At 41.3% G+C, this 22,933-nt stretch overlaps 1 protein-coding gene across 1 annotated transcript in view; it reads left to right on the top strand.

The window, feature by feature from the left end:
* The window catches only part of ZCCHC24 (zinc finger CCHC-type containing 24), a 107,485-nt gene extending 91,174 nt beyond the window's left edge, over positions 1-16,311 (top strand). The window contains exons 3-4 of the mRNA XM_059477483.1: positions 798-962; positions 9,397-16,311. Coding sequence (XP_059333466.1) covers positions 798-962; positions 9,397-9,510 — 279 coding nt within the window. The 3' untranslated portion in view covers positions 9,511-16,311. The remainder of the gene's footprint in view (positions 1-797; positions 963-9,396) is intronic.
* The last annotated feature ends 6,622 nt before the right edge of the window (positions 16,312-22,933 follow it).

Here is a 22,933-nt window from a genome sequence, read left to right as displayed (position 1 = left end):
ATATTTTGTTAAGCACAACACACAGTTTTAGTGAGTGAATGCATGTACAAAAAATAAACCTGGTATTTGTGTATGGTCATTGTCAACTCGACTGGCTTCCCTAGATCAGAAGGCTTTTCTTTAAGGGACATTTAACATTCAGACATCACAACACACCATTTGAGAATCCTTTCCTGTTTCCTTCAAAAGGCAGAAATAGTGAAACCATTTACCAGGAGCCAGAAACCAGATGAAGTTAATGAAAGTTATTATTTCCACTAGTCAGAGTGTCTTTCCTTCTTACTCAATCCCAGTTTGTGCACTCCCATATGATAACATATAGGCTGTGAAAAGCAGAAGTATTAAAAGTCTTCTTAACTACAGGTTTTTAAGGGAAAATAGACTAGATTTCTAAACTGGAATTTCTAGTAAAAAAGTAGTACTTTATTACTAATGAGCTACTCCTCCTGATGATATATATATTTCTAGTGATAAATACTCAATAAAGATGATTTTATCATAATGAAACTAATATTAAAACTATTTATTCAAAAAATGAAAGGGTATATTTCCAAACACTCAGTGTCACTAACAAGTATTATGTTTTCTTGAACTTTTGAATACTTCTTACAGAAACCACTCTCAGAACTGTTAAACTCTAGCTTCAACATATGAACTCTTCATTAAAGGGACATGTCCTTCATACTTGCCTCCAGTGTCTTCTGTCCAAAGTTTCCTAATTAAAAAAATGTTTATTTCTCTACTACACACACCCACCCATTTTCAGTCATTCATTGCTATTTCCCTTTGTTTTGTAGGCTCGTCCAAAAGGAGAAGGCCTGACACCATACCAGGGCAAGAAACGCTGCTTTGGTGAATATAAGTGCCCCAAATGCAAGAGAAAATGGATGAGTGGAAACTCCTGGGCTAACATGGGACAAGAATGTATCAAGTGCCACATTAATGTCTATCCTCACAAACAGGTAGGAGAAATGCAGACCTGATGGCAACAGGCTTGGAGTTAGGAATGCTGTTGTCTTTGTAAAGCATGGCTAAGACTTAAAGAACTTGACATGGGCTGCAACACACCACATAGAATGTTTCCCAGATGAGTTGTCTCAGTCCTGGAAATCTGGACAGGTGTCATCAGAGTTGCAAAATTTGAATGTTCTTTCTTTCAGTACAAATACCTCAAACCCAAAATCTTTACCTGTCTTTCTTAAAGAAAGAGACTGTGGGGCTTTTTAATCTTAAGAGTAAAAAAATTTCAGCAATAGCAATTGGCCTTCTAGTTCTGATTCTCTTCATATTTACACCAATTTATTGTTTCATTGCACTGGTTTCAGCATTTGTACTGCTTTTTTCCCTTGTTGGATTTTCTCAAGGGGCTATCTCTACTTACAAAGAGTAGTGATAAAAGAGAACAATATTAAGATGACTCTTCATGCATGGAATAAGGTCTTGAGCATGAGAGAAATTACAGGACCACTGACAGCACAAGACCATTTATAGCATAAGTTTATCAATACTTGTCTTGTTCTTCAAAATTCTTTTCATCATTTATGTTGATGTTCAAAGGGTCAAGAAATCATTCAAGAGGTATCCCATCCACACTGTACAGAGGCATTATAGACTTAGAAGTGTACATTTTTGTATTAAAGTTTTGCAAGTAGTCCACTGCGCAGAGCTGCCCGTCACGGCGGGGCTGGAGGGGTCCAGTGTACACAACAGTACTAAATCAGACACACACTGTGGGAGGGTTGCAATCTGCAGTGCTTGCATAAGCTGTGCCTGCCACCAAGCCACATACAGTGCACTTTCCTGGGGAACCATCCCAGCACGTGCAGTGCAGCTCTCCACAGTCAACCCCATCACTGTTTCCATGCTATTCCCTAAGCACACCATAACCCATGGATGTGGAGGACCACGTGTCTATCCATGTGTTCCTGTCCCAGCAGCAGGTATTGCAGTTATCTGAGATTTTCAAGAGTGCATTTCAGCTAGGCTCCCCAATATAAGTTACTTGTAACCAGTCACTAGGTGCTCTTCACCAAAATGTGAACTTTGACCCTCAAGCTGAAAGATTCTACATACTTTTGTCACTGCCTCACCTCCATCTACTTCTATCTCTCAGTGTTACCACTGTCATCCTTTCTAGTCCTTTTCATTCTTCCAGAGGGGTCCTGTGCTGCTTCTGATGAACCACAACAGCAGCAGGCAGGCAGTGAAGGGAGCAGCATCAATTCATGCACAGAGACAGCAGCAGCAGAGAGCTGCCAGGCTGCAGGAGGTCTGTGCTGCTGCTTGGCACAGCCACCTGTCTGCTATCCCATACATGGAGTTTGGACACGCATCCAGTGCCACACAAGGCTCTCTAAACATTTATCAACATTTATCAGTGGGGAGCTATTCTGCTCCATTTTGGAAAATGTATCTAGTCACTGGTACTCTTATACCAAAAAACTGTATTTTGTAAAAAACACAGTGAACAATTTCATTAGATTTCAATATATCTAGTTTGAGAATTAAAGCACAACAAAGTCTTGCTCACTTAATATGGTTTGTTTGTTTTGTTTTTTTAAATAGCACTGCTACACCACCTTAACATTTTCCAGATATGTTTCCTATTTATTCTTTAGCTTTTCATTATCTTGTTGGTATCTACCATGGCAGAGGCCTCATTCATGTTTGATTTCCTATGCATTTCTAGAGGTTTGTAAGCCCTCAGCTCCCTCTCAGTGGATGTCCTCAGTTAATTATGTGTGCCTTCTGCATTTATTATATCGGATCAGAGTATTTGCATTCTCATCTGAATTTTCCACTGAACAGGTTTTCCAACTTAAATAATTCACCTGCGAAAATATCTTGCCTCCCCCTACACACCATGATTGTCTTGTGTCATTTTAACTCCACTTGAAAAAATAAAGTGTTGCAGTTAAAGAAAACAGCAGACAGATGCTACAAAACAGCAATGTCCACACTATGTGATGTGATTGATCATAGTACAAATAATCAATAAATTGAGTTTTTTCTTCAGTTTAACAAAAACCAGATGAACTCTGACCTCCTTTCAAGAACAGACAGTATTTACTTCTAGTGAAATAAATTATTTCTCCTTTCAAGCAATCTTGTCAATATTTTTCTTCAGCAATGTGCTGGAATTCATCATCTCCTATTCTTACTCTTTGCTCTACCATTTTGCAAACATTTTTTTTGTAACCTAACCAAAAAAAAAAATAAAATCTTGGAACATAATTTAAAAAAGTAATGGTCATTTTATCAGCAGATGAAAATGACTGCTGGTCCCTCAACATGAAGTAACCTTTTGTCAAGTTACAAGAGCTTCCAAAATTGTAAAATCTATAAACATCTCAGCCCATATCTAAAACAGTCAAGGAGCACAGTTCCCTGGTGAGGGCATATGATAGAAAGTTTCCATTCAGTATATTCATCAGGAAAGCTCACACCAGGTCAAACCAACCTCCCCTGTTCCACACCTGGTCCCAGGCAGTGGCAGACACAGGAAGGGGTGTGTGCATAGACAAGACAAAACAGTCACCTCTGAGGATTCTTCCCCAGCCTCTTCTATGGCCTAGTGACTATCTCTGCATTGTCCCAGTTTGTCACCAAACAGATCAAACCTTTCAGAGCCTATTAAATAGCTGAAATCCAATCTCAGGCCACCAAGCCTTGCTGCATCACTTTAGGAAAGTAGGATGCATGTGCCCAATTTAGGACAAAAATTTGAAAATCTTATTTCAGGATTGCTTAATATTCATTGTAGTGAATTAGGAGTTTCTTCCCAATTGCCAGGCTTGCCCTTTTCTCCCATCCTCATCTCTGTAGCTGTATTTCATCTTCCCCAGCCACTTTCCTACATCCATGGACTTCCCAGTACTGTAAGGTTTGTCCATGTTTCACAAAGAATGGTTTGGTGCTGAAGTGCTCCCATGTAACTGGCTCAGGCAATAATATCAGAGTACTGAAGATCCTAATCTCCACTCTGGATAGCTCTGGGGTAGCCATTCAAGCACATATGTTGGCTCTGTGAATGGCTTGTGCAGCTATGCTCAAATCTTGATTTCCTATGCATACCTTTCATTAGTGAGTCCCTGGAGAGGAGAGCAGCCACACTTTCCTGCCACCTGCTCATTGCTCCCGGAGGCTCATTCACTCCAGGAAACTATCCTGGGCAAGTTCCCCACAAGGAATGTCTCAGTTGAGCCCTATGCTCTTAGTCCACATGGCCTAGCTGTGAGAATGAGTTTTTAATCTCTCTAGGGCAGGAAAAGTCTTCTCAGCACTTTTACAGCTGTGTATATACTTGAGAGTGCTCTATAAATACAGCTCTAAATCTCTGTATTTAAAAGAGATGGTGGAGCATGTATTCCAAGAGGTAACACAGGGGCCTGACAGGAGGGCTGCTGCCATTCATTCCCCAGCTCATCCACCAGGTAGGGAATCAGGTGATTGTCACAGCTGAGCTGCAAAACTGCTCCTCAACCAAGCTTTGCTAAATTATTCCACTGTGTTCCTATTTCTGCATTTTCACCTCACTCCCTCAAGTGACAAATCTTCCCATGGGAGTGCTTACAGGAATACACAAAACATGGGGCAAAAACCATAGGCCCACTGAGCTCAAGCCTTACTGGAAGTTAAAGAGCTACCCAGACAAATTTGCTCTATAGCAATTTCAAAAGTTGTTTCCCAGGTAGTTTCTTTAGCTACTCTAAACATAAACAGGAATCTCAGACTTAAACCTCTTCTGTTCTTCCAAGGAATTTGGATTTTGTGGTTGTTTATGCTCCTTCTTACCCCGCTTCAGCAACAGAGCCAGTCCTTATAGTCATTCACCAGCATTCTTGGCAGTGTAACAGCCCAGATGCCAAGCTCTGAATTCTCATTTTCTTCCCCGGCCTACTATAGCAGCAACATCTGCGCCCGTGGTTATTTCCTGGCTGGCCTCTTATCAAGGCTTCTTCTCCGACTTCGTGGCTAAGGCCAGTGCTGTTTGTGATGACAGCTGTTGCACTGGTGCAGAAACAGCCATCTGGTGACTGACTTGTCCTCTTGGACACTATTTTCTTCCAGCTGTCAGGAATTTACTGTTGGACTGGAAATAATTTGGTATGTAAATACATACCTTATGATACTCAAGTTATTACTTTCATGGGCAATTCAGTGGTCTCATCATAATTCCCATATCTGAGTGCAACCACAGCCACCTTGCTTCCCTCAATATGGGGAGGGTGGGTATGATCACTCAAGCCCAATAAACTTTTCAGCAGTTTGAAGCCTACAAGTATGATCTTTTGACTCTTTAGATTTAATAAACCCTCCCCAGCATGCCCACGCTTGTGTACCCCAGCTATGGGAATACACTGCACCTCAGACTGCTGCTTTTCTGAACTCTTAAAAAAGAGATTTTCACCATTTCCCTCATGCTGTTATCGTTCATTCCTAGCTGGCCTGTCCCAGAGGCATGCTGCTGACAGAGCCTGCTTGCTCTCTTTAAGCATCCTGCCTCTGATCTGCTGCCTTCTTATCACTGTCTCTTGGATTCACGGCGACAGCCCAGGGCCTTGGTCATGTCCCTCTCCCCCCAAGCAGACAGAAAAGCAGAGGGGCTGCTGCTCAAGAATGGACATTGCACTTAATCTTTTCTTCCCCAGGGCCCAATTTTTTTTTTTTTGGACTAAAAACTTACAAATTCTCAATATCATATGTTACTTGAGAGAGCATGGCTCCTTAAGACTGTTAACCTAACAATTATCCTGCCAGCAATAGCTGCAGAATCTTTCTATTCACATTCCTAATCTGACATTTAATCATCTCATTTGCTGCATTAAGATTTGATGTAAATGAATCCAGAAAATTATTTTTAAGTGTTTTCTCTCATTTGAATTCTGATGTGATCCTCTATCCATCAGTGGTGCAATTAAATTGTTCCATTCCACAGCAGAAAATACAAACAGAAACAGGCACATTATTCCATTCTACACCTTAGTGGAAGCAATTTCCCTCAGGATGTCCTAGTGATGCTTTCTTTAACACCTAACATTTCATAAGGGTGAGTTTTTTGTTTGAGAGCTGACTGTTTCAGCTGACTGTTGGGGAATGCACAGGTCATGCAGTACATCTAGACTGGGACAATAACTCATAGTCAAAAGTTAATTTGCAGGTCAGGAATTGATATATAAATATGAATTTCTGTCAGCTTCATTCCCCTGCAGCAATATCTTTATTCACCACCACCAAATGCTTTCCTGGTGGAGCTGCACAAGATTATTTCCACCCTGCAACTACCAGGAGAAAATTAAACAAAGATGCACAAAAGTGAAGTCCGGAAGAATACAACTGTGGATGCTTACATTAAAAAAAAAAAAAAAAAAAAAAAAAAAGACAACAAAACTTAGCTTTTACAGTTAAAGTCTCCATTTAATGGAAAAAAGGATACCTTTCCCCTAACGAACATAGCAGATTTAGTGTTGTTCTACAAGCCTACAAGCCCCATTTCACTGCTTTCTAAGGAAAAGAGTTAACTTTCCAGTCAAATAGCCTGTCCCCTTTTCCACACCCTGTCCAAGTGCATGGCTGAGTGCTCAGCAGCAGTGCAGGGCTCTTGCAGCCTCCTCAGTTCCCGGTGTCTCCTGCAGAACTCGGGCAGCCCCAGAGCTGACACAGCGTGCAACAGCCAGGCCGGGCTGCACACTCCTGTGCCAGTGCCCTCTCCTTGCACCACACCAGAGCTGGGGATTAGCCCAGCCCTGATGGATGCACAGCTCCGTGACTAACATCCTACACTTTTAACATGGTGTAAGAAAAGGTCCAGCAGTATAAAGTTATTACTTTTAGGTTCTCCTCAATTAGTAACAGACAGCAGCAGGACAAGAACACTTGCTACTCAGGGTGCAAGAAACCCATGAAGAGAAAATGGCAAATGGAGATGAAGTGGGATTTCATTTTATGCAAAAGTTGGGTTGAAATGGTTTTGAGACACAAACCACACAAGTACACTACCAATTTCAAAGCCTCAGCCCTCCACCACCTCACCAGAAATGCAGCCTGGGCTCCGCACTTCGTGCCTTCCAGCTGGCCCTTGGCAACCTGCTTTCCTGCATTTGTAACCCCTCTCTCCCCAGCCTGTGTCGTAACAATAACATACTGGTAACAATAACAGTTCTGAAATCAAAATGCTTTGCAGGCCAAAAAGCTGAGCTCAATCAACGCTGGGGGAAAGCAAACTACGGAGAGCTATTGTTTCTGAAAACCATCCAAAAACTCTTGGCGCTTCAAGGCATTCCCAATGTCCTTTGCACTATTTCCAGGAAAAATGATTCCCAAGGCCTTGCATATTAAAAAAAAAATCTGGCTTATATCAATAAACATGATAACTGCTGTATTTTTCTCTTTAATCAGAGCACAGCTAGCATGTAGAAGCAATCAGAGCTGAGTCAAATAGCCTGTATCGAGTGTAGCATTTCAAAACTCTCATTCGCTGTTCAAAAGTGTAAATTAACCCCTGGGACTCCAGAACCTGCGCTTCATCTTTGTATATTTATGTAATGCAAATTCTTGAAGAATATTTGTGGGCAGATGTTGGTGGAATAAGTGGTAGATGAGGTAGAAAGGCAGTTTTCTGACTAAGCACACTTGTTCAACTTGTCTGTCTTGTGGAATAAGCAGCATCTGGACCAGTGCTTGGACTGCAAGCTTAGGAACAGAATTGCTGGTTCTGATCTCAAATCTCAATATAGTGACATGAAACGTTTAAAGCTCAGTAGGGTTGCAGGGCAGAGATTAAGAGTGCATCTACCTTCCTCATCTGACACAGGAAATCCACTTTGCAGCTGAAATGTAAATAAAGTTAGACTCAAAGACCTACATGGAGCAGGACAATATCATGGTTCAAAACACCGAATCAGAAACAAACCATTGACAATCACTACTGAATCACTGCTATATATTGTTCTGCCTAGATGTGCAACATAATAAGATTGTTGCATCTAAAATCCAGTACAAGCAAGCAAGAATTCACTGACATCCCTTGTTCAAGACAATACGTTTTGCGTCATTTTAGCTATTCAGAGAGAGAAACCCTTCTACTCCCCAATTTATGAGCAGTTCTTGCAGTATTACATAGCCAAAAAAAGAGCTTTAAATATCTCTGTTCCTGTCCACAGAATTTCAGGTAGGTGGCTTGACAAAAAACTTATAAATGAAATCTTAAATGATCAGGTGTACTTTAAGACCTTACAGATAAAGAAAAGTCTTTAAGATTAAGAGAGGTGTTAAGACATAAATGGCCAAGATGGTGTAATTTTTATTTACTCGCCCACTGCTCCAAGAATCACATTTTGAAGATATAAGCAAGGGTCTAATATCCCTGTAAAAACAGTGAGAAGTTTGTGGCTAGTTTTCAGATTTCACACCACATGCTGTGTCTGCCACAGTCCCATGAAGAACTGCTGCCTTCAAGGCACTGTGCAATGAAACAGCCTTTCAGACACATTTCATGAAAACAGATCAGTTATGGTTAGGGAATTTGGGAGTGTTTTCCAAGCAAATGGTACACTTTATTAACTTCTACCTCACATCTCTATCACTTCCCTACCTATCAGACTTCCCAAACCTTTGACTTTGTCACAATATTTAACTTGGGTATTTTATTTTCAGAATGACTGTGAGGTCTTTTACATGCCATGAAAAGTGAAAGCACAAATACCTAATAACAATGAATCAGCTTAATTTCCTCCAACATGCTGATTTCATGAATATTATTAAAAGTACATCATTTATTATTCAGATTCAGTACAAAGGATTGTGTCATGATGTTGGATTTTGCTTTTTTTTTTGTTTAAGTTTGGAATTTTTTTAAATTTTATTAAAAGCTTTGCAGCTGCTCTGCTTCAAAACTTTCAGCCTCAAAACCATGGGACTACCTATTGGGAAAGCACCATTTAGCTATGTAATATCTGTGCATAGTGTGACAGTTTTCTTCATGTAGCAGCTAGTCCTAGCATTGATAATGCCTGCTCTGCACTGCTGGGTAATGGGATTCCCAGGCTTTAGGTGTTAGTGCCTTTGGGACATCTAAGTTACTGGAGCTAAGCAAATGAACTCTTTTGTTACTGCTTTTTAGAAATGAAGTCCTCAATTCAGTATTTTTGTGATTTGTCTGCAACAAAGTTAACAGCACCCTTATGAAGAATGACATTGAATTGTGAGGTCACTCTGAACCAACCTAGAGCTGAAGGGCTGAAAAAATCACTCCATACCTTCAGGAAAGGAACATGGTACCTTTTTACTTACCAGTAGAAAGCTCAGTTAGGGCCTAACAGTAGACTTCACATGCTGAATAAAGAGTACCAAGGACAAAACCTTGGATCTAACCTGATTTCCTTCCCACCACTGCAGAGACCCCTGGAAAAGCCAGACGGCCTGGATGTGTCAGACCAGAGCAAAGAACACCCCCAGCACCTGTGTGAGAAGTGCAAAGTCTTGGGCTACTACTGCCGCCGTGTGCAATAAACCTTCACCGTGGCCTCTTCCCATCCCCATCATCCTGAGAGATTCTCTGGCAGCATGCCATCAACAGCAGCACAACAGATCAAGATAAAAGCTAAAATAATTGCCAATATTGCCTATCTAATAATATGCCTTACCATTAATAGAATGTAACATTTCTCCTGTGCATGTGCACGCATGCAATAGGTATTTACAGGACTATGATTTGTATACATATATATGTAAATTTATATATGTACACACATAAGGTGTTACTGATGATGTTCACAACAGAACTACAGTTACAGGTTCTGCTGATTGTTTACACAGACCCTATATCACAGCCAGGTGAAATGAAGTACTTTTCAAAAGGCAAGGAATAATATTCACAAGGAATATTTGTTACGTGTATGGCTTTTGCAGAGGTTCAGTAACTGTGGGGCCACTAATCATAAGCACTCACCCACAACATGAACACTGTTCCTATTATATGACAAGACAAAGGAAGATGAAACAAGCCCCAGCATAAAAGGGGAATTACTGCTTTCCCAGTTTTAGAAATTCTTAAGGGGTTTGTGCTGCTGATTTCTTGGATTTTTTTCTATTTGTTACCATCTCTTGGGCAGGGCTTAGGCAAAATAATTTTTGCAGGACATGAAAAAAAAAGTGAATAATTGTTTGAGGGGTGTGGGTTGGGTAGGAATGGAATGCCATAAGATTCCAAGAGGTTTTTGTAGGAGACAAAATTGGCTTGCATATGCAACTACCAGATCCTTCTCTTGTCATATAATCCCACTGACATGGCCCCTTCTGCGTGCATGACGTGTTCATTAGGCTACAAGCACACTAAATTTACTATGAAAAGGGGATAAGAATACTTCAAACTGACCCCAATATCCTTAACTAAAAGATTAGCCAAACTTACTATTTATAGTAGTTTAAAAGCCACTTGCTGGAAATATTTTTATGTCTTGTTTTCTACTACAGAAATTTGTTATGATATGAAACATGTTAGCCATAGGGGTCTTTTAAGGCATGGAGAACACTCTATATAACCCTCTTCCCTTATGTCTTCCTGAAGAAGACCTACATACCTGGGGAGAAATTTAGGAATTCTATTTCATTGTCCCATTTCAGGTAGAACTTTGCACGGAGACAGCCTGCTGCAAAGAACATCTTGTCAGGGATTGGCAAACTGAAAGTACCTCGAGACAGTATCCTGATTGTACGTCTGTGTGAGAGTACATTGGCAAAAGGACACAACAAGCAATTAATTTGTAGCATTCACTAAAAAAATTAGAGGAATAATGTTTGAGGTTGGGGGGGGTGGTTTACATCAGCAATTTACATTTTTATGACGTTTCCTTTAGGGAGATTGATTTGTATGAATGATACTTAGAGAAAATACTTAAATCCTAAATAACTTGATGTGAACTAAATGTGTTCTGAGGACTAGCTCTGTAATGCAAAGAAAGTGGGGGGTTTATGCCAAGTGATAGCAGGATGTTACCAGTATGTCAAGACAAGCTCTTATAAAGAAAGTAGAGAACTTATGAGTATTCACCTAGGGAACATGAAGCTCCTGACAAATCTGCTGCACGGTCCAGCTTTTGCCATTTCCCTGCTTTGCTATAAGCAGGGCAAAATTGCATCTGCTTGTTTGGTGGGAGTGGCAGGTACATGTCTTGAAAACTCTATTATTTATGGGCAGCCTGAGTGACCCAGCCTGCTGCTCACAGCAATGGATAAGCATCCTGACTCCTGGCTTCTGACCACAGCTCTCCCATAGCTCCCTGATTTTGGGCAAGTCACAAGATCCTTCTGGACCTCAGTTTCCCCAGCTGCAAAAGGGGGTAATAATACTTTAGCATACCTACCTCACAGGAGAGTTGTGAGGTTTACTTAATATCTCTTACGCGTTTTGGCATCACTGGATGAAAAGTGCTGTGTAATGCTAAAATAGAATTAACTAAATTAATCACTTGGAAACTACTTTTGCCCAGTTAGCAACTCCAACTAAAATAGCTGAAAATAATATTATTGAAAGTAACACTAATAAGCAGTTCAGTTGCCTCAGTGAAGACATGCAGTTTTAGCATTTTCAAATGCAAACACATTCTTTTGCACAGATTCACAAATTAACTTAGAGACCAATTCTCTCAACAAAGATACTAATCTGTCTATACAAATAAGAAAATACACAAGCAAATCTAGGGGTGGATTTTCTGAGCTTGACCTCTAGGATTAATCTCAATAGTTTATTTCAAGCATGAATAATTTTGAAAGAGGAGCATTTTAGACCAGATCTATTTTTTCCTCTTGAGCACTTAATAGTACAGGAACAAAAAAAAATCACCTAGATGGTTCACATCTAGCTAAACAAGTAGAAAAACCCTCTTAGATGAAGATAAGAGAAAACGTTATTTTATTTTCTCCCTGAAACTAAGATGTTGCTATCAAACATTTTGTTCAGTACTGAAATTATCTCCCTGTTATGATAACCACTAAAACCAGTAAAATACCACAACTCTTGATGTAGCTGTATCACTAGATCACACACCAGCAGGTTCTGACAAAAAGCTGACTAAAAGATGCCATTATAAGCATTGGTATTTTCATGACAGTGCCCTATTAAGAATTGTTTATCCATATTCAACACTGCGAGGCAATGCCTTTAGCTTATGGATTTTTAGATTATACTAAAAATACACGTGATCTACTTTAACACAACGTCTATAGGTGTAGCATAATAACTCTTGAGAGCATACTTATAAGAGTTCAGTATTTATATTACTGATGTGTTCCTAGGCAGGAGACATATAAAGTATTTCAGTGATACTTAGCGTATCTGTAACAAAGAGGAGAGCAGATCTCCCCCTGCCCTGGCGCTGGGGGGAAGCAGATGAAGAACACAAGGTGTGGGGAAGCACGGAGTGACACTGCCGTGGTTTTACCGCCTAAGGCGAGGCACAGATCCGGCGGTGCCGGGGGCAGCGGGAACCGCGTCCCTGCACAGGCTGAACCCGGCCCGGGCAGGAGCACCGAGCTCGGACCCCCCGTCCGGGCATCTCCTCCCTGCGCAGGGTGAGCCCGGCCCGGCCAGGAGCGCCGAGCTCGGACGCCCCGTCCGGGCATCTCCTCTCTGTGCAGGGTGAGCCCGGCCCGGGCAGGGCAGGAGCGCCGAGCTCGGACCCCCCGTCCGGGCATCTCCTCCCTGCTCAGCCTGAACCCGGCCCGGGCAGGAGCGCCGAGCTCGGATCCCGTCCGGGCATCTCCTCTCTGTGCAGGGTGAGCCCGGCCCGGGCAGGAGTGCCGAGCTCGGATCCCGTCCGGGCATCTCCTCTCCGTGCAGGGTGAACCCGGCCCGGGCAGGGCAGGAGCGCCGAGCTCGGATCTCCCGTCCGGGCATCTCCTCCCTGCGCAGCCTGAACCCGGCCCGGGCAGGAGCGCCGAGCTCGGATCTCCCGTCCGGGCATCTCCTCTCTGTGCAGGGTGAACCCGGCCCGGGCAGGGCAGGAGCGCCGAGCTCGGACCCCCCGTCCCTCCCTGCACGGCCGGGCCGCCGGCACTGCAGCTCGGGGCCCGAGCACTCCCTCCACACTGAGCCTGTGCACTGGGAGCGGCTGGAAAAACACATCCACATAATTGTGTGTAACAGCTTATGATCATTGGGTTTTAGTTAGTGGCACAGAAGGGACTTTTCTGAATTTTTACTTCAAAGGAAAGAAAGGATGATTGATTACAAAATATAGATTACTTCTACTCCCTCCCTCCCCACACAAAGGGAAATCACCTAATCTAACCAGCTCTTTCCAAATTAGAAAAAAAAAAAAGGTAAAGGTGCAGATTTTTGATGGGAAAAATGAGGAATTGATTTATCTTTTAAATTTTAGTGACTGCTTTCTGATGTTCTCTAACTAGCCCTACACTGAGAGCATCAGCTAGCAGTTGTTGAAGGCATTAGTAGATGGTATTGGCAGGAGTGAAACAAGCATCAACAAAAAGAGTTTTTAATCAATACAGGCCTCCCTAAACTGAGTATTTTTTAGGGGCGTACCTGAGAGCAGTTTGGCTCTGTGCATTTATTTGGCAAACTGGATTTTCAGCGTCAGATGCTTGCTGTTGACAGCCCACCAATATATTCTGTCCTATTCTATTTTTTTTTAATTTTCACCTTTTTTTAAATCTTTTTTTTAAACTTGCATTTATTTCTTTAAAACCAGCAACAAAAGCCAATCAAACAAATAAACACCCTGCAATTTGTTTAATGAGTTGGTCATAACATTTCATATCAAATTTGGCACATCTCTGGAAAAATGTTTGAGGAATTTGAAATGTGTGTCATAGGTTTTTAGCTGCTTTAACCTAATGAGGCTACAATGAAGTTATTACAAAAACTTCATTTAAAGGTGATGAAGAAATATCCTAGTCGTTTAAAGGATGGCCCCATTTTAGCCAGTTCCTACTGCTGCTACAACAGATGCAAAATGATGCCACACAAGCAATGTTTGAGGCATTTTTGTCTCAAAGTTGCTATTTAATTTCAGATAAATACACAAGAGTATATATTCTTTCTGAAACTAGGTGTATTTTGAAGTTCCCCATTATATGGGACTTAGTTTTTAAACTAAAAATGTGAAGTTACATGTGCCTGAGAGAAGCCTTATACCTAAAAGTGTTATGTACATTTTACCTTTTTATATAACAAGAAATTTAGATTATACATGGATTGCATACCTGTGACACTCTAGCATTTTTTAAAAAAACCCGAAACCTACTTAAAACATTAAAAGTTTAGAGCTTCTGGAAATGTCAGACTCCATAGACTGGTGGTCTTTGTCCTGCAGTCACACAGAAGAATTTTTTTTGTCCTGTTCTGGATCCTAAGAGTTGTCCACTGAACAGTAAGCAATAAATCATCAACACGTGTTTTTCAAGTTAAGTAGATAGACATATATTTTCCACTTGCCTTTGCCAACATATTTTAAAATGTGATTGAACTATCCCCATAGAAAAATCATTCTTTCAGATATCCCTCCACTCCCAAGCGGGCTTCCACCCGTATCTCTTTCTTATCTGCAGAACCAGTGCTGTCCATTGAGGTTGCTATATCGCTCAAGTGCTCAGAGGGCTGTTTGAGATCTTAGATATAGGGATGATGGATTGTGTTTCTAGGATGAATTTCAAAGGGACAATCGTGTGCAGTTACTAGCTATAGATGATTGATATAAATGTTTACCCCTGTATGAAGTATTTTACAGTTTTACTTGCAGATGTGTATTTATCTTGAGTTATACTTGACATAGAGTTTCTTTCAATTTTTTTTTTAATACTATGTGTGTATTTTGGAAACCTTTTTAGATGTTAAAATTTTTGAATGGTTACAAATATTTCTTATAATACTGAATTGTTATCTGGAAACTCTTTGCAGTAACTTTTTGTATATATTTGAGGGCCTTTTTAAAAAAGTATTGTTTGTTTTTTGGGCAAAGTTTTTACAATTGGGAAGCTTTCAGAAGGGCCTTCCTCTCAACTAGGATACTAACGGAGGTAAGAGTTTTCTTAAGTATTTTGCAGTATTTTGCAGAACTAAGGATGTATCCTCAAGAAAATATTTATGGAAATAATTTACGTTTTTTTTACAATGCTTTTGTCTGTATAAAGTATGCAACAGAACTACATTAAGAAGGAAATATTGTCTACATAAAATATTATATGAAAGTTGGTACATAATTCTGACAAAAAACCTTGCAATTCTTTAAGCCATATTGTTTTTGTTATCCTTGGATGAAAATATCAGTATTAAGTAACCAGTGTATTATTCAAGTGCTTAGACTTATATGAAAATGCTTATACGGTTTATTTATGTGTATTTGGGGAACGAGTGCTAGAAAAGCTATCACTAGACATGTAGCAAGTGAGGAGCAAATATCAGAATACTGTCACTTTATGGCCTTGTGAGGGACACAGCGGTGTTGGAAGCACCGTGGAGACTCCGCTCTCAGGAGCTCCGAAGCACAAGTGGTGGGTTTCAAATGGTGGCTCTTCCCTTCCCCGTGACTAGAGGGGAAGAAAGTTGGTTGGGACACTGTTTAACTTGACTTTCACAACTCTTTGCAGACTGTGAGCTCAGCTATGCAGTATCATCTATAGCAATAATATCAATCAAAGGATGTAAGAGAAAAGGATTGAAGTAGATTATTGTAGGGGGTTTCAGTTTATTTTAATTAGAACTGATAGAAATATAGAATATGCATGTGCACGTATTCCAAGCATTTTACACTTTACATTTCATGTAGTTTGATTATATTATGAAGGATTGAGTTTTTAGTTTGATATTTTACCATGCTAAAATGGGAGGTCAGCCCAGCCCTATACTGGATTCTTGTTTCCTTTAAAAGGTTATTTAGTACAGCACTCACTGCATTGTGTAATAGTGCTAAAACTAACACTATTTTATGAATTTCTTCAGCTTTAAAAAAAATTAACCTAATGATTATTACATTTGTTTAACTGTACCCACTGACCTTGTCAGATTCAGTTGGCAAATTGTGTAATTTCTTTTTCTGTAACTGTTAATAAACTTGTACAGCTAAAACAAACAAAACCTATGGACAAAGGCCTCAGAGGTACCAGTTCTGTTTCAGCAATCAAGATGGCAGCTTGCTCATCTGGTGACTGTGTTGCTACTGAGACTGTAAAACCTCTGTTGTGGATTGTCCATAAAATGGCATTCCGACATGTGCCTTATTTGCTGGATAGTATACAGCTTTTCTCTAGTATTCTAGCATTTTAATGCTGTATTAAAGTATTGCAAAAAAGCCAGCAAGAGTGTGGCATGGTTTTCTTGAACATTCCTTCCTTTGACAATTTACTCCCAGCTGCAGTGTGTTCCCGGCTCTGGCCTGGCCAGCCACAGTCTGGTGCCTGAGGAGCAAAGCTGCCCTACCACAGCCACGACCCAAACCATGGGAAGGTGATTTCTCCACTGCAGTGAGTCCCTCTGCTGCAAGGAGCCTGGTCACATCAGGGTGACAGCTCTGCACGGCTAGAGGGACACCTCAGGTTAATGGTGCCAGCTCCTGCTCTTAACAGCCTACTCCTTCTCAAGGAAAACCTTCTATAATCAAAGTGCACTTGTAGCCTTTGGTTGGATAGCAAAGTTTATGTGCCAGAAAGTTGCTGTAGTGAAAAATAACATTCATCATTCTTTGCAAACACAAGAAGCTAGCAAGAACTAGACCTACTAAATGCTTGTTGTGTATTAGCAATGCTCTTCTCATACTCCCAGCCAAAGTTCAGTGGCAAGTACTTTTCTCCTGAGACTGACAAAAACCCCACAAACACCTCAGATTTAGCACTTAACTGAGACAAGAAAACATGCTGAATAGAACCAAAAAGTCTTAGCTCCATATTACCACATTTTCTATAATTTCTCGAAGAAATAACCTTTCCATATTTAAAACAAAAGTAGATGAACACAAATGATATTGCATCAACAAAAACAAACAACTCTTCCATCATTTTCATTGCCAAAGCATTTCCCTTTCCTGTTCTGTGTGAATGAGGTCAAGAGACAATGCACCAACCTGCCTGCAACGGAAGGGCCAAATGATTCCCACTACAGGAAAATAATAGTGCTTTCATTAACAGGGATTTGATATAAAACTGATGCTTCAAAATAAAAAGCTGTTTCATTATTCTTAAATGAAAACCCATTTAAACAGCACACCAAGGCTCCTGCTCCTCATGTTAGTCACATCACACCAAAAGCTTCTCCTCAGATCCTCCCACTGTATGGCAGGCATACAGACTAGACCCAAAATCCCAACTAGGAAGGGGAATATTCGCTGCCATATAACACAAGTCAAATGTTTAAAAGGCTGCTCCTGTCTCCATACCCCTCTGCAAAAGTCTATACACAAGAGATGTTGGCAAGGAAAAAGGAACCCGAAACACCAAGGGCTGAATGCTGACAGCCAGGTCTTTCCACTAAGAGCTAAAAAATCCTCTTAACTGGGACATATAAAATTCTTACTCTTCATCAGTATATGTAGTTTGTGATTGTAGGTTTGCTTTTCTATAGTGTTCACCTTTTGGACTCAGAGAAACAGAGAATTTGTCAACTCCTGTGTGGGGACAACCAGCACTCCTCAAGCACCTTTGTTTTACTGAAAGTAATGCAATTGCTCTTCCTTAACATCTGTATCTCAAACACATTTCAGATAACCAAATTCAGAAAACTGGCCATTATACCAAAACTGCAAAACCTCATTCAACCAACTTAGAATAATACCTCTCACAATCCTTTTATAAGCTTTGTAAGACATTTTGCAAATGAACATGCTGAGAAACACCTACCTCAGTCAGCCATTATGGGGTCTTTATCCAAAGGGCCAAGACTGAAGCAGAGGCAATGGCAGTTGTGAGGTGTTGGAGCATCCCTGACGTGCAGCCCAGGGTGGCAGAGGCAGCCAGCACTGCTGCGGAAGAGAGCAGAGCCCTGTGAGACAGCCCTGGGTACAGCATTGCCCAGCTCCAGGGCCAAAGAGACCAGGAGCAGCAGTAACTCTAGGCATTCTTTGAAAGCTTTATTTCTATGCCATGAGCTTAGCTAAATAAAAATACAGTCATCATTAAGGTTTTCCTTTTTTTTTTTTGATAAGAGGTAAAAAGGGACCTTATGTGCCCAGCTTATCCAACCAAACTGCATGCCTACAGAGAAAGCAAATCATAGTCAAATGCTTTATGTACATTTTAAGGGGAGTAGGGTGTAAACCAAAGATTGTCTTCTAATCACCACTCCAGTTTCCTGTTCACCAGTTGAAGCCAGAGAAGAGAATGGCAGAACACCATAAAAAAGCTTTCTCTTAGACAATTTCTGAACACATCAAAGGAGCAGGTATGGGAAATCTAACACTAGCCAGCTTTCCACTAAGTTTCCTTCGAGTTCGGCAACATAAGGAGGATGTAAAACTCAAAGGATTTCCAAGGAGCCAGACACACCCCACTTGATTTCACCCAGCAAAACTTGAAGGAATAATACATGAATACACTGCAGAAACAATAGGAAGCAAGACCTCAAAATTCCCTGCTTACAAATAAAGCAATAATAAATAGACAAATAACACTAGCACAGGAAAAAAAAATACCTCTGCTGAGTACCCTCAGGTCAAAATTCAGAGAGTTGAAACACACAGCCCCTGAAAAGGGCCTCCTTTGTCTGTGCCTCACTTATATTGGCTACTAGCCCTGATTGCTGAGGGCTCCATCTGTGCTGGCCAGCTGTGTGGGGGGGTGGGAAAGGGATGCAGGGGAATGGGGGTGGGCAGCGGCTCCTCCACAGGTGCAAGCGCTTCCTGCCCGGCTGTGCCTGCTGCAGCACAAACCCAGAGCCCTCCCCAACAGGGCCACAGGCATCAGTGCCACCAACAGGAATCTTCACTGGCTGCTGGGAGGCGAAGGATAGCTCCGTTCACATCTAGGAGAGACAACTCTCCTTTTAATGTTCACAGGAACTGAAAGATCAACACAGTTAACGCTTCCGCAGCTGTAGAAATTTCACTGAGATATGCACAAGTAAACTGCACTGCACAGAATCTTGAATAGAACACCTTAAAATCAATCAATTAAAATTGATTCCAGCATGCCCTGCTGATGCCTCTGAATGCCTCATACAATTTGTGAACACAAAGCAATTACACACAACAACTAATACCTTGCTCAGTTACTAAGGTGTGCTTACTTCTTTGAATACTTGGCTGTAAATTTTTGCATTTCTTTAATTAAACTGAAGCAAAAGTGTCTGAGTTAAATAAAGACAACCACTCACACCAACGTGTTGCAGGACTTGAAGGAATGAAACTAGATTTATTAAGTTGGGAGGTGAACAGTAATACACTGATTCAGAGTAGCAAAAGCAAAACCAGACACAAGGAGCAGCTGAGTCCCTGATGCTCAGTGAAAGACACCCCAAATGGTGCATACTGAATAACAGATTTTAAATTAGCTTCTAATAGTCAGGAATAAATGTGCTGTGTTATTTCGGATTGTTCAACCTCAAAGTCATAATAATTTAAAAAAAGAGACAGAGGATTTGGAAGTAAGAACAAGAAAAGAAAGAGAAAACATCATTATATAATCCTTATCACTTTAGAAGGACAAAACAGAAATCAAAAAATTCAGGAATGATGAAATGAAAGAAATTATTTCCTTGTGAAAGGCGACTGTGTGCTGGGCCTCCATCTTCTGAAAAAGAGATCATTAAAGGCAGATGTGTTAGTATCCCACAATATAATAAATGACACAAATAAGGGAAGAAATATTAATTGCTTCTACAACTCTCCTAGAAAAGAGGAATTTTGAATACAAGCATCTGAGGTAATATAATTAAAACAAAACTTTCACACAGCAGACTGAAATGCATAGTCATAGGATATTCTAGCTGTCAAAAGAATAAATGAGATCAAAACCAACTACTAAACCACATTTAAAAAAACCAAAAAATTCTGCAAGGGTTGTTAACCACGAAGCTGTGACCCTGCTCAGGAAGTCCCAAAGCACAGAAGCCTCCAGCAGCAAGAGATGACGCCAGCAGAAGGCTGTGGTTCATATCTTTTCCCTCACTAAACTGCTGTAGAAAGAGGATATACTCAGGATATCTGAGTAGGTGCTAGTCTGATTGTTGTCTGGCCCAAGGATTATTTTTTTGTGGGACACTGGGAGCTGCAATATGTGAATGTAAACATACTTCAGCCCCATATGTAAGGAAATATGTGGCACCCAGCAGGCACCTGTCAGCTGCTGGGGAAGCCTCAAACAGACGTGCCCAGGGAAATACCCTTCAATTCTCCAGCATTCATGCTCTCAAAGACCTTACAACTCACCTATGCTCACACTTAGTTGGGCTAATTGGCAGGAAACTAATTGAAAATTACCATAATTTGTAGTCTCCAATAGAACATGGCACTACTATAGCAAAATTTTTTTGTTTGGGTTTAATTTTTTAAAATTCTTTGCATACAGTATTTTTTAAAAAAGCTATTCCTAATTAGCTGTGTTTAAAGCTATTTTAAATGTATCTATACACTGCACTCCTATTTGCTGGGCCACACCACCCCTGCTTCTCTCCAAGTGGCAAGGACAGGGTCTAGCCCTTGCTTGGCCTTACCATATGGTTTTCTGGGGTCACAAAAGAATTTACTGCGCCAAGGAAAATTTCTAAGAGGTGTTTAATCACCTCTTAACATCCAAAAGGTCCAGTAAATGGAGCTCATAACAATGAGGCCAGGGGCTCTGGCCGAGCCAGGCGCAGTGTCACACGGGAGGCAGCCAGGCTGTGCTGGGCTCCCACAGCGCTTCCAGCCGTGCTCAGCCCTCCTGGCCAGCACAGCGCCACAGCCAAGGACACCCTGAACTGACAGGGACGCCGGTCAGCCTGCACCCATGGCTCCCCATCCACTGATTCTAAGCCTTTTACTCCAAGGGAGCTGCAGGAAATGCATGAGATGTGTGTGTCTGGATTGAGAAAAGCTTTATCTTTTCTGCCACAGCTACCTCTGCCCATCTCTCTATGCATGGAGGAAATGTCAGTCTAAGGTAGACAGAAATACTCAGACCAAAGAATATACATCAGGAGGCTTTTGTAAAATAAATGTAGCCAAGAGAAGAAAGTGACCTTTTTCTCCCTTGATTTCCTTCCTGCACTGAACTCTGTGCACCTCTTTGCAAGAATTCAGCACAAAAGAAGAAACAATAGGGCTTTACAAATAAGGCTTTACAGTCCCAGCAAAGGGAAAATTCAGCCTGAGATGTGTATGATTTGCTCTCTCAAGGACTGTAGGTGTGAAGTAAATCTTAGATTTTCTTTTTTTTAATAAAATTTAATGCACTTCACAAACATATTCTTCCCTTCAACACCTTACCAGTAAATATGGCTGATTTCAAACAGCTTTCTAAATATGATAAGTAGGAGAAATTTGTCATCTGGGTTCTTTTTTTAAAGATAGACAATACAGCAGGTAGTGATGGGCATATAAGCCTCACTTGCACCCTGCACATATTCTGGTTTTCTTAAGAGTTAAAAAAGACAGTTTTTCTTAGCCCAGATACTGTCTAGTCTCCAGCATGTAACCAATCCTCTTTGGGGAGATCTAAGAAAGAAAAAGAAAAAGGAAAAAGAAATCTGCTATGAATTCACTCTAACTCTGCATTCTGTTACCCAGAACAAGCAAACAAACAAACAAAAAAACCCCAAAACTATTTTCCTAAAAAACTCATCTGGGTAAAGTCTGTTCAGTGACTGGAGTGAGACATGTATGTTTAGATTATAAAATTGGTGAACTTAATCAGAGGCTCCTTCACCTATGGATATAGGTTGTAAGTGATTTGGCCCAAAACAACTGGAACTGTAAATTTCAAGTCCCTCTATGCCTTGTACCTCCCCACTTTCACTTGCCTCTCCCAACTCCTCCCCGCTGCCTGTATTTTACAGTTGTTGCTTGTTTAAAGTCCAAAGCTGTATTACAGGCTTTGCACCATCCCTGGTTTTTCAAAAACAAATTTGTAATTACATTAACATGCTGTCCCCTCCAAACATCCTTAATTGTGTTGCCACACACGTTCCAGCCCTTGCCCCACACCACCTGCAGCACAGACAAACACCCTGGTGCTCTCCACTGCCAGTCATACTCTTAAGAAACTCTTTAGTTCTGCTGAGGGATGCAGGTAAGTGACCACAGCCACCTCCCTGCCCTTATGGGAGCCAAATCAAGGTCTCTGTATTCCAGTCACAATTGTGATTTTTGGTCTTTCTCACACAGTCCCAGTCACTGGCTTAGAGAGAACCAAAAAAGTCTCTCCGAAAAAATGAGGCAGACAGCACTGCTTTCTAAGGGCTGTGAGCTGAGTTCGTGCTTGCTCTGCCAGTCCCAGGTGTGGCCAATTGCAGCTGGGTTACAGCCAAATAATCCTGGCTTTTCTTCTCCCCAAAGCTCCTTCTGTCAAACCTCACTGCAAGAGCTCCAGGAGGATTTCCCATCAGGGATGAATCTGATTTTTCTGTCCCAGGAATGGCCTGGTTGGAGCCTCTTTGCTTGTTTTGGTAGAGCCACTGCACAGCTCCTTGGGGGGGAGCACTTTGCTCCCCTCAGCTTTAGGGAAGACAAGTTACACAGTGCAGTGGTTTTGCAGCACAGCAAAAACCATCCCAACCAGAGAATGCTGGGTATGAAAACGATCCTCCTGATTTCTCCTTTCAGCACATTTTGTTGCCTAGCGAGAAGGAGGCCGAGATGGAATGAGCAGACGGGTCTGCAGGATCGGTGCTGGCAAACGTGGAAAATTTTACAGCTTCTGGCTCCAGCCCCAGCTTGTCCCCACTTTCCACGAATGCCTAATTGAGACTGTCTGGCTTTTTCCGCAGAGGTGGGAGCCAGTTTCCAGGCAG

Source organism: Ammospiza nelsoni, chromosome 8 (genome assembly GCF_027579445.1).
Source record: "Ammospiza nelsoni isolate bAmmNel1 chromosome 8, bAmmNel1.pri, whole genome shotgun sequence".
NCBI lineage: Eukaryota > Metazoa > Chordata > Aves > Passeriformes > Passerellidae > Ammospiza > Ammospiza nelsoni.
Note: the sequence above shows the minus strand (reverse complement) of the source record. Positions and strands in the feature narration are given on the sequence as shown.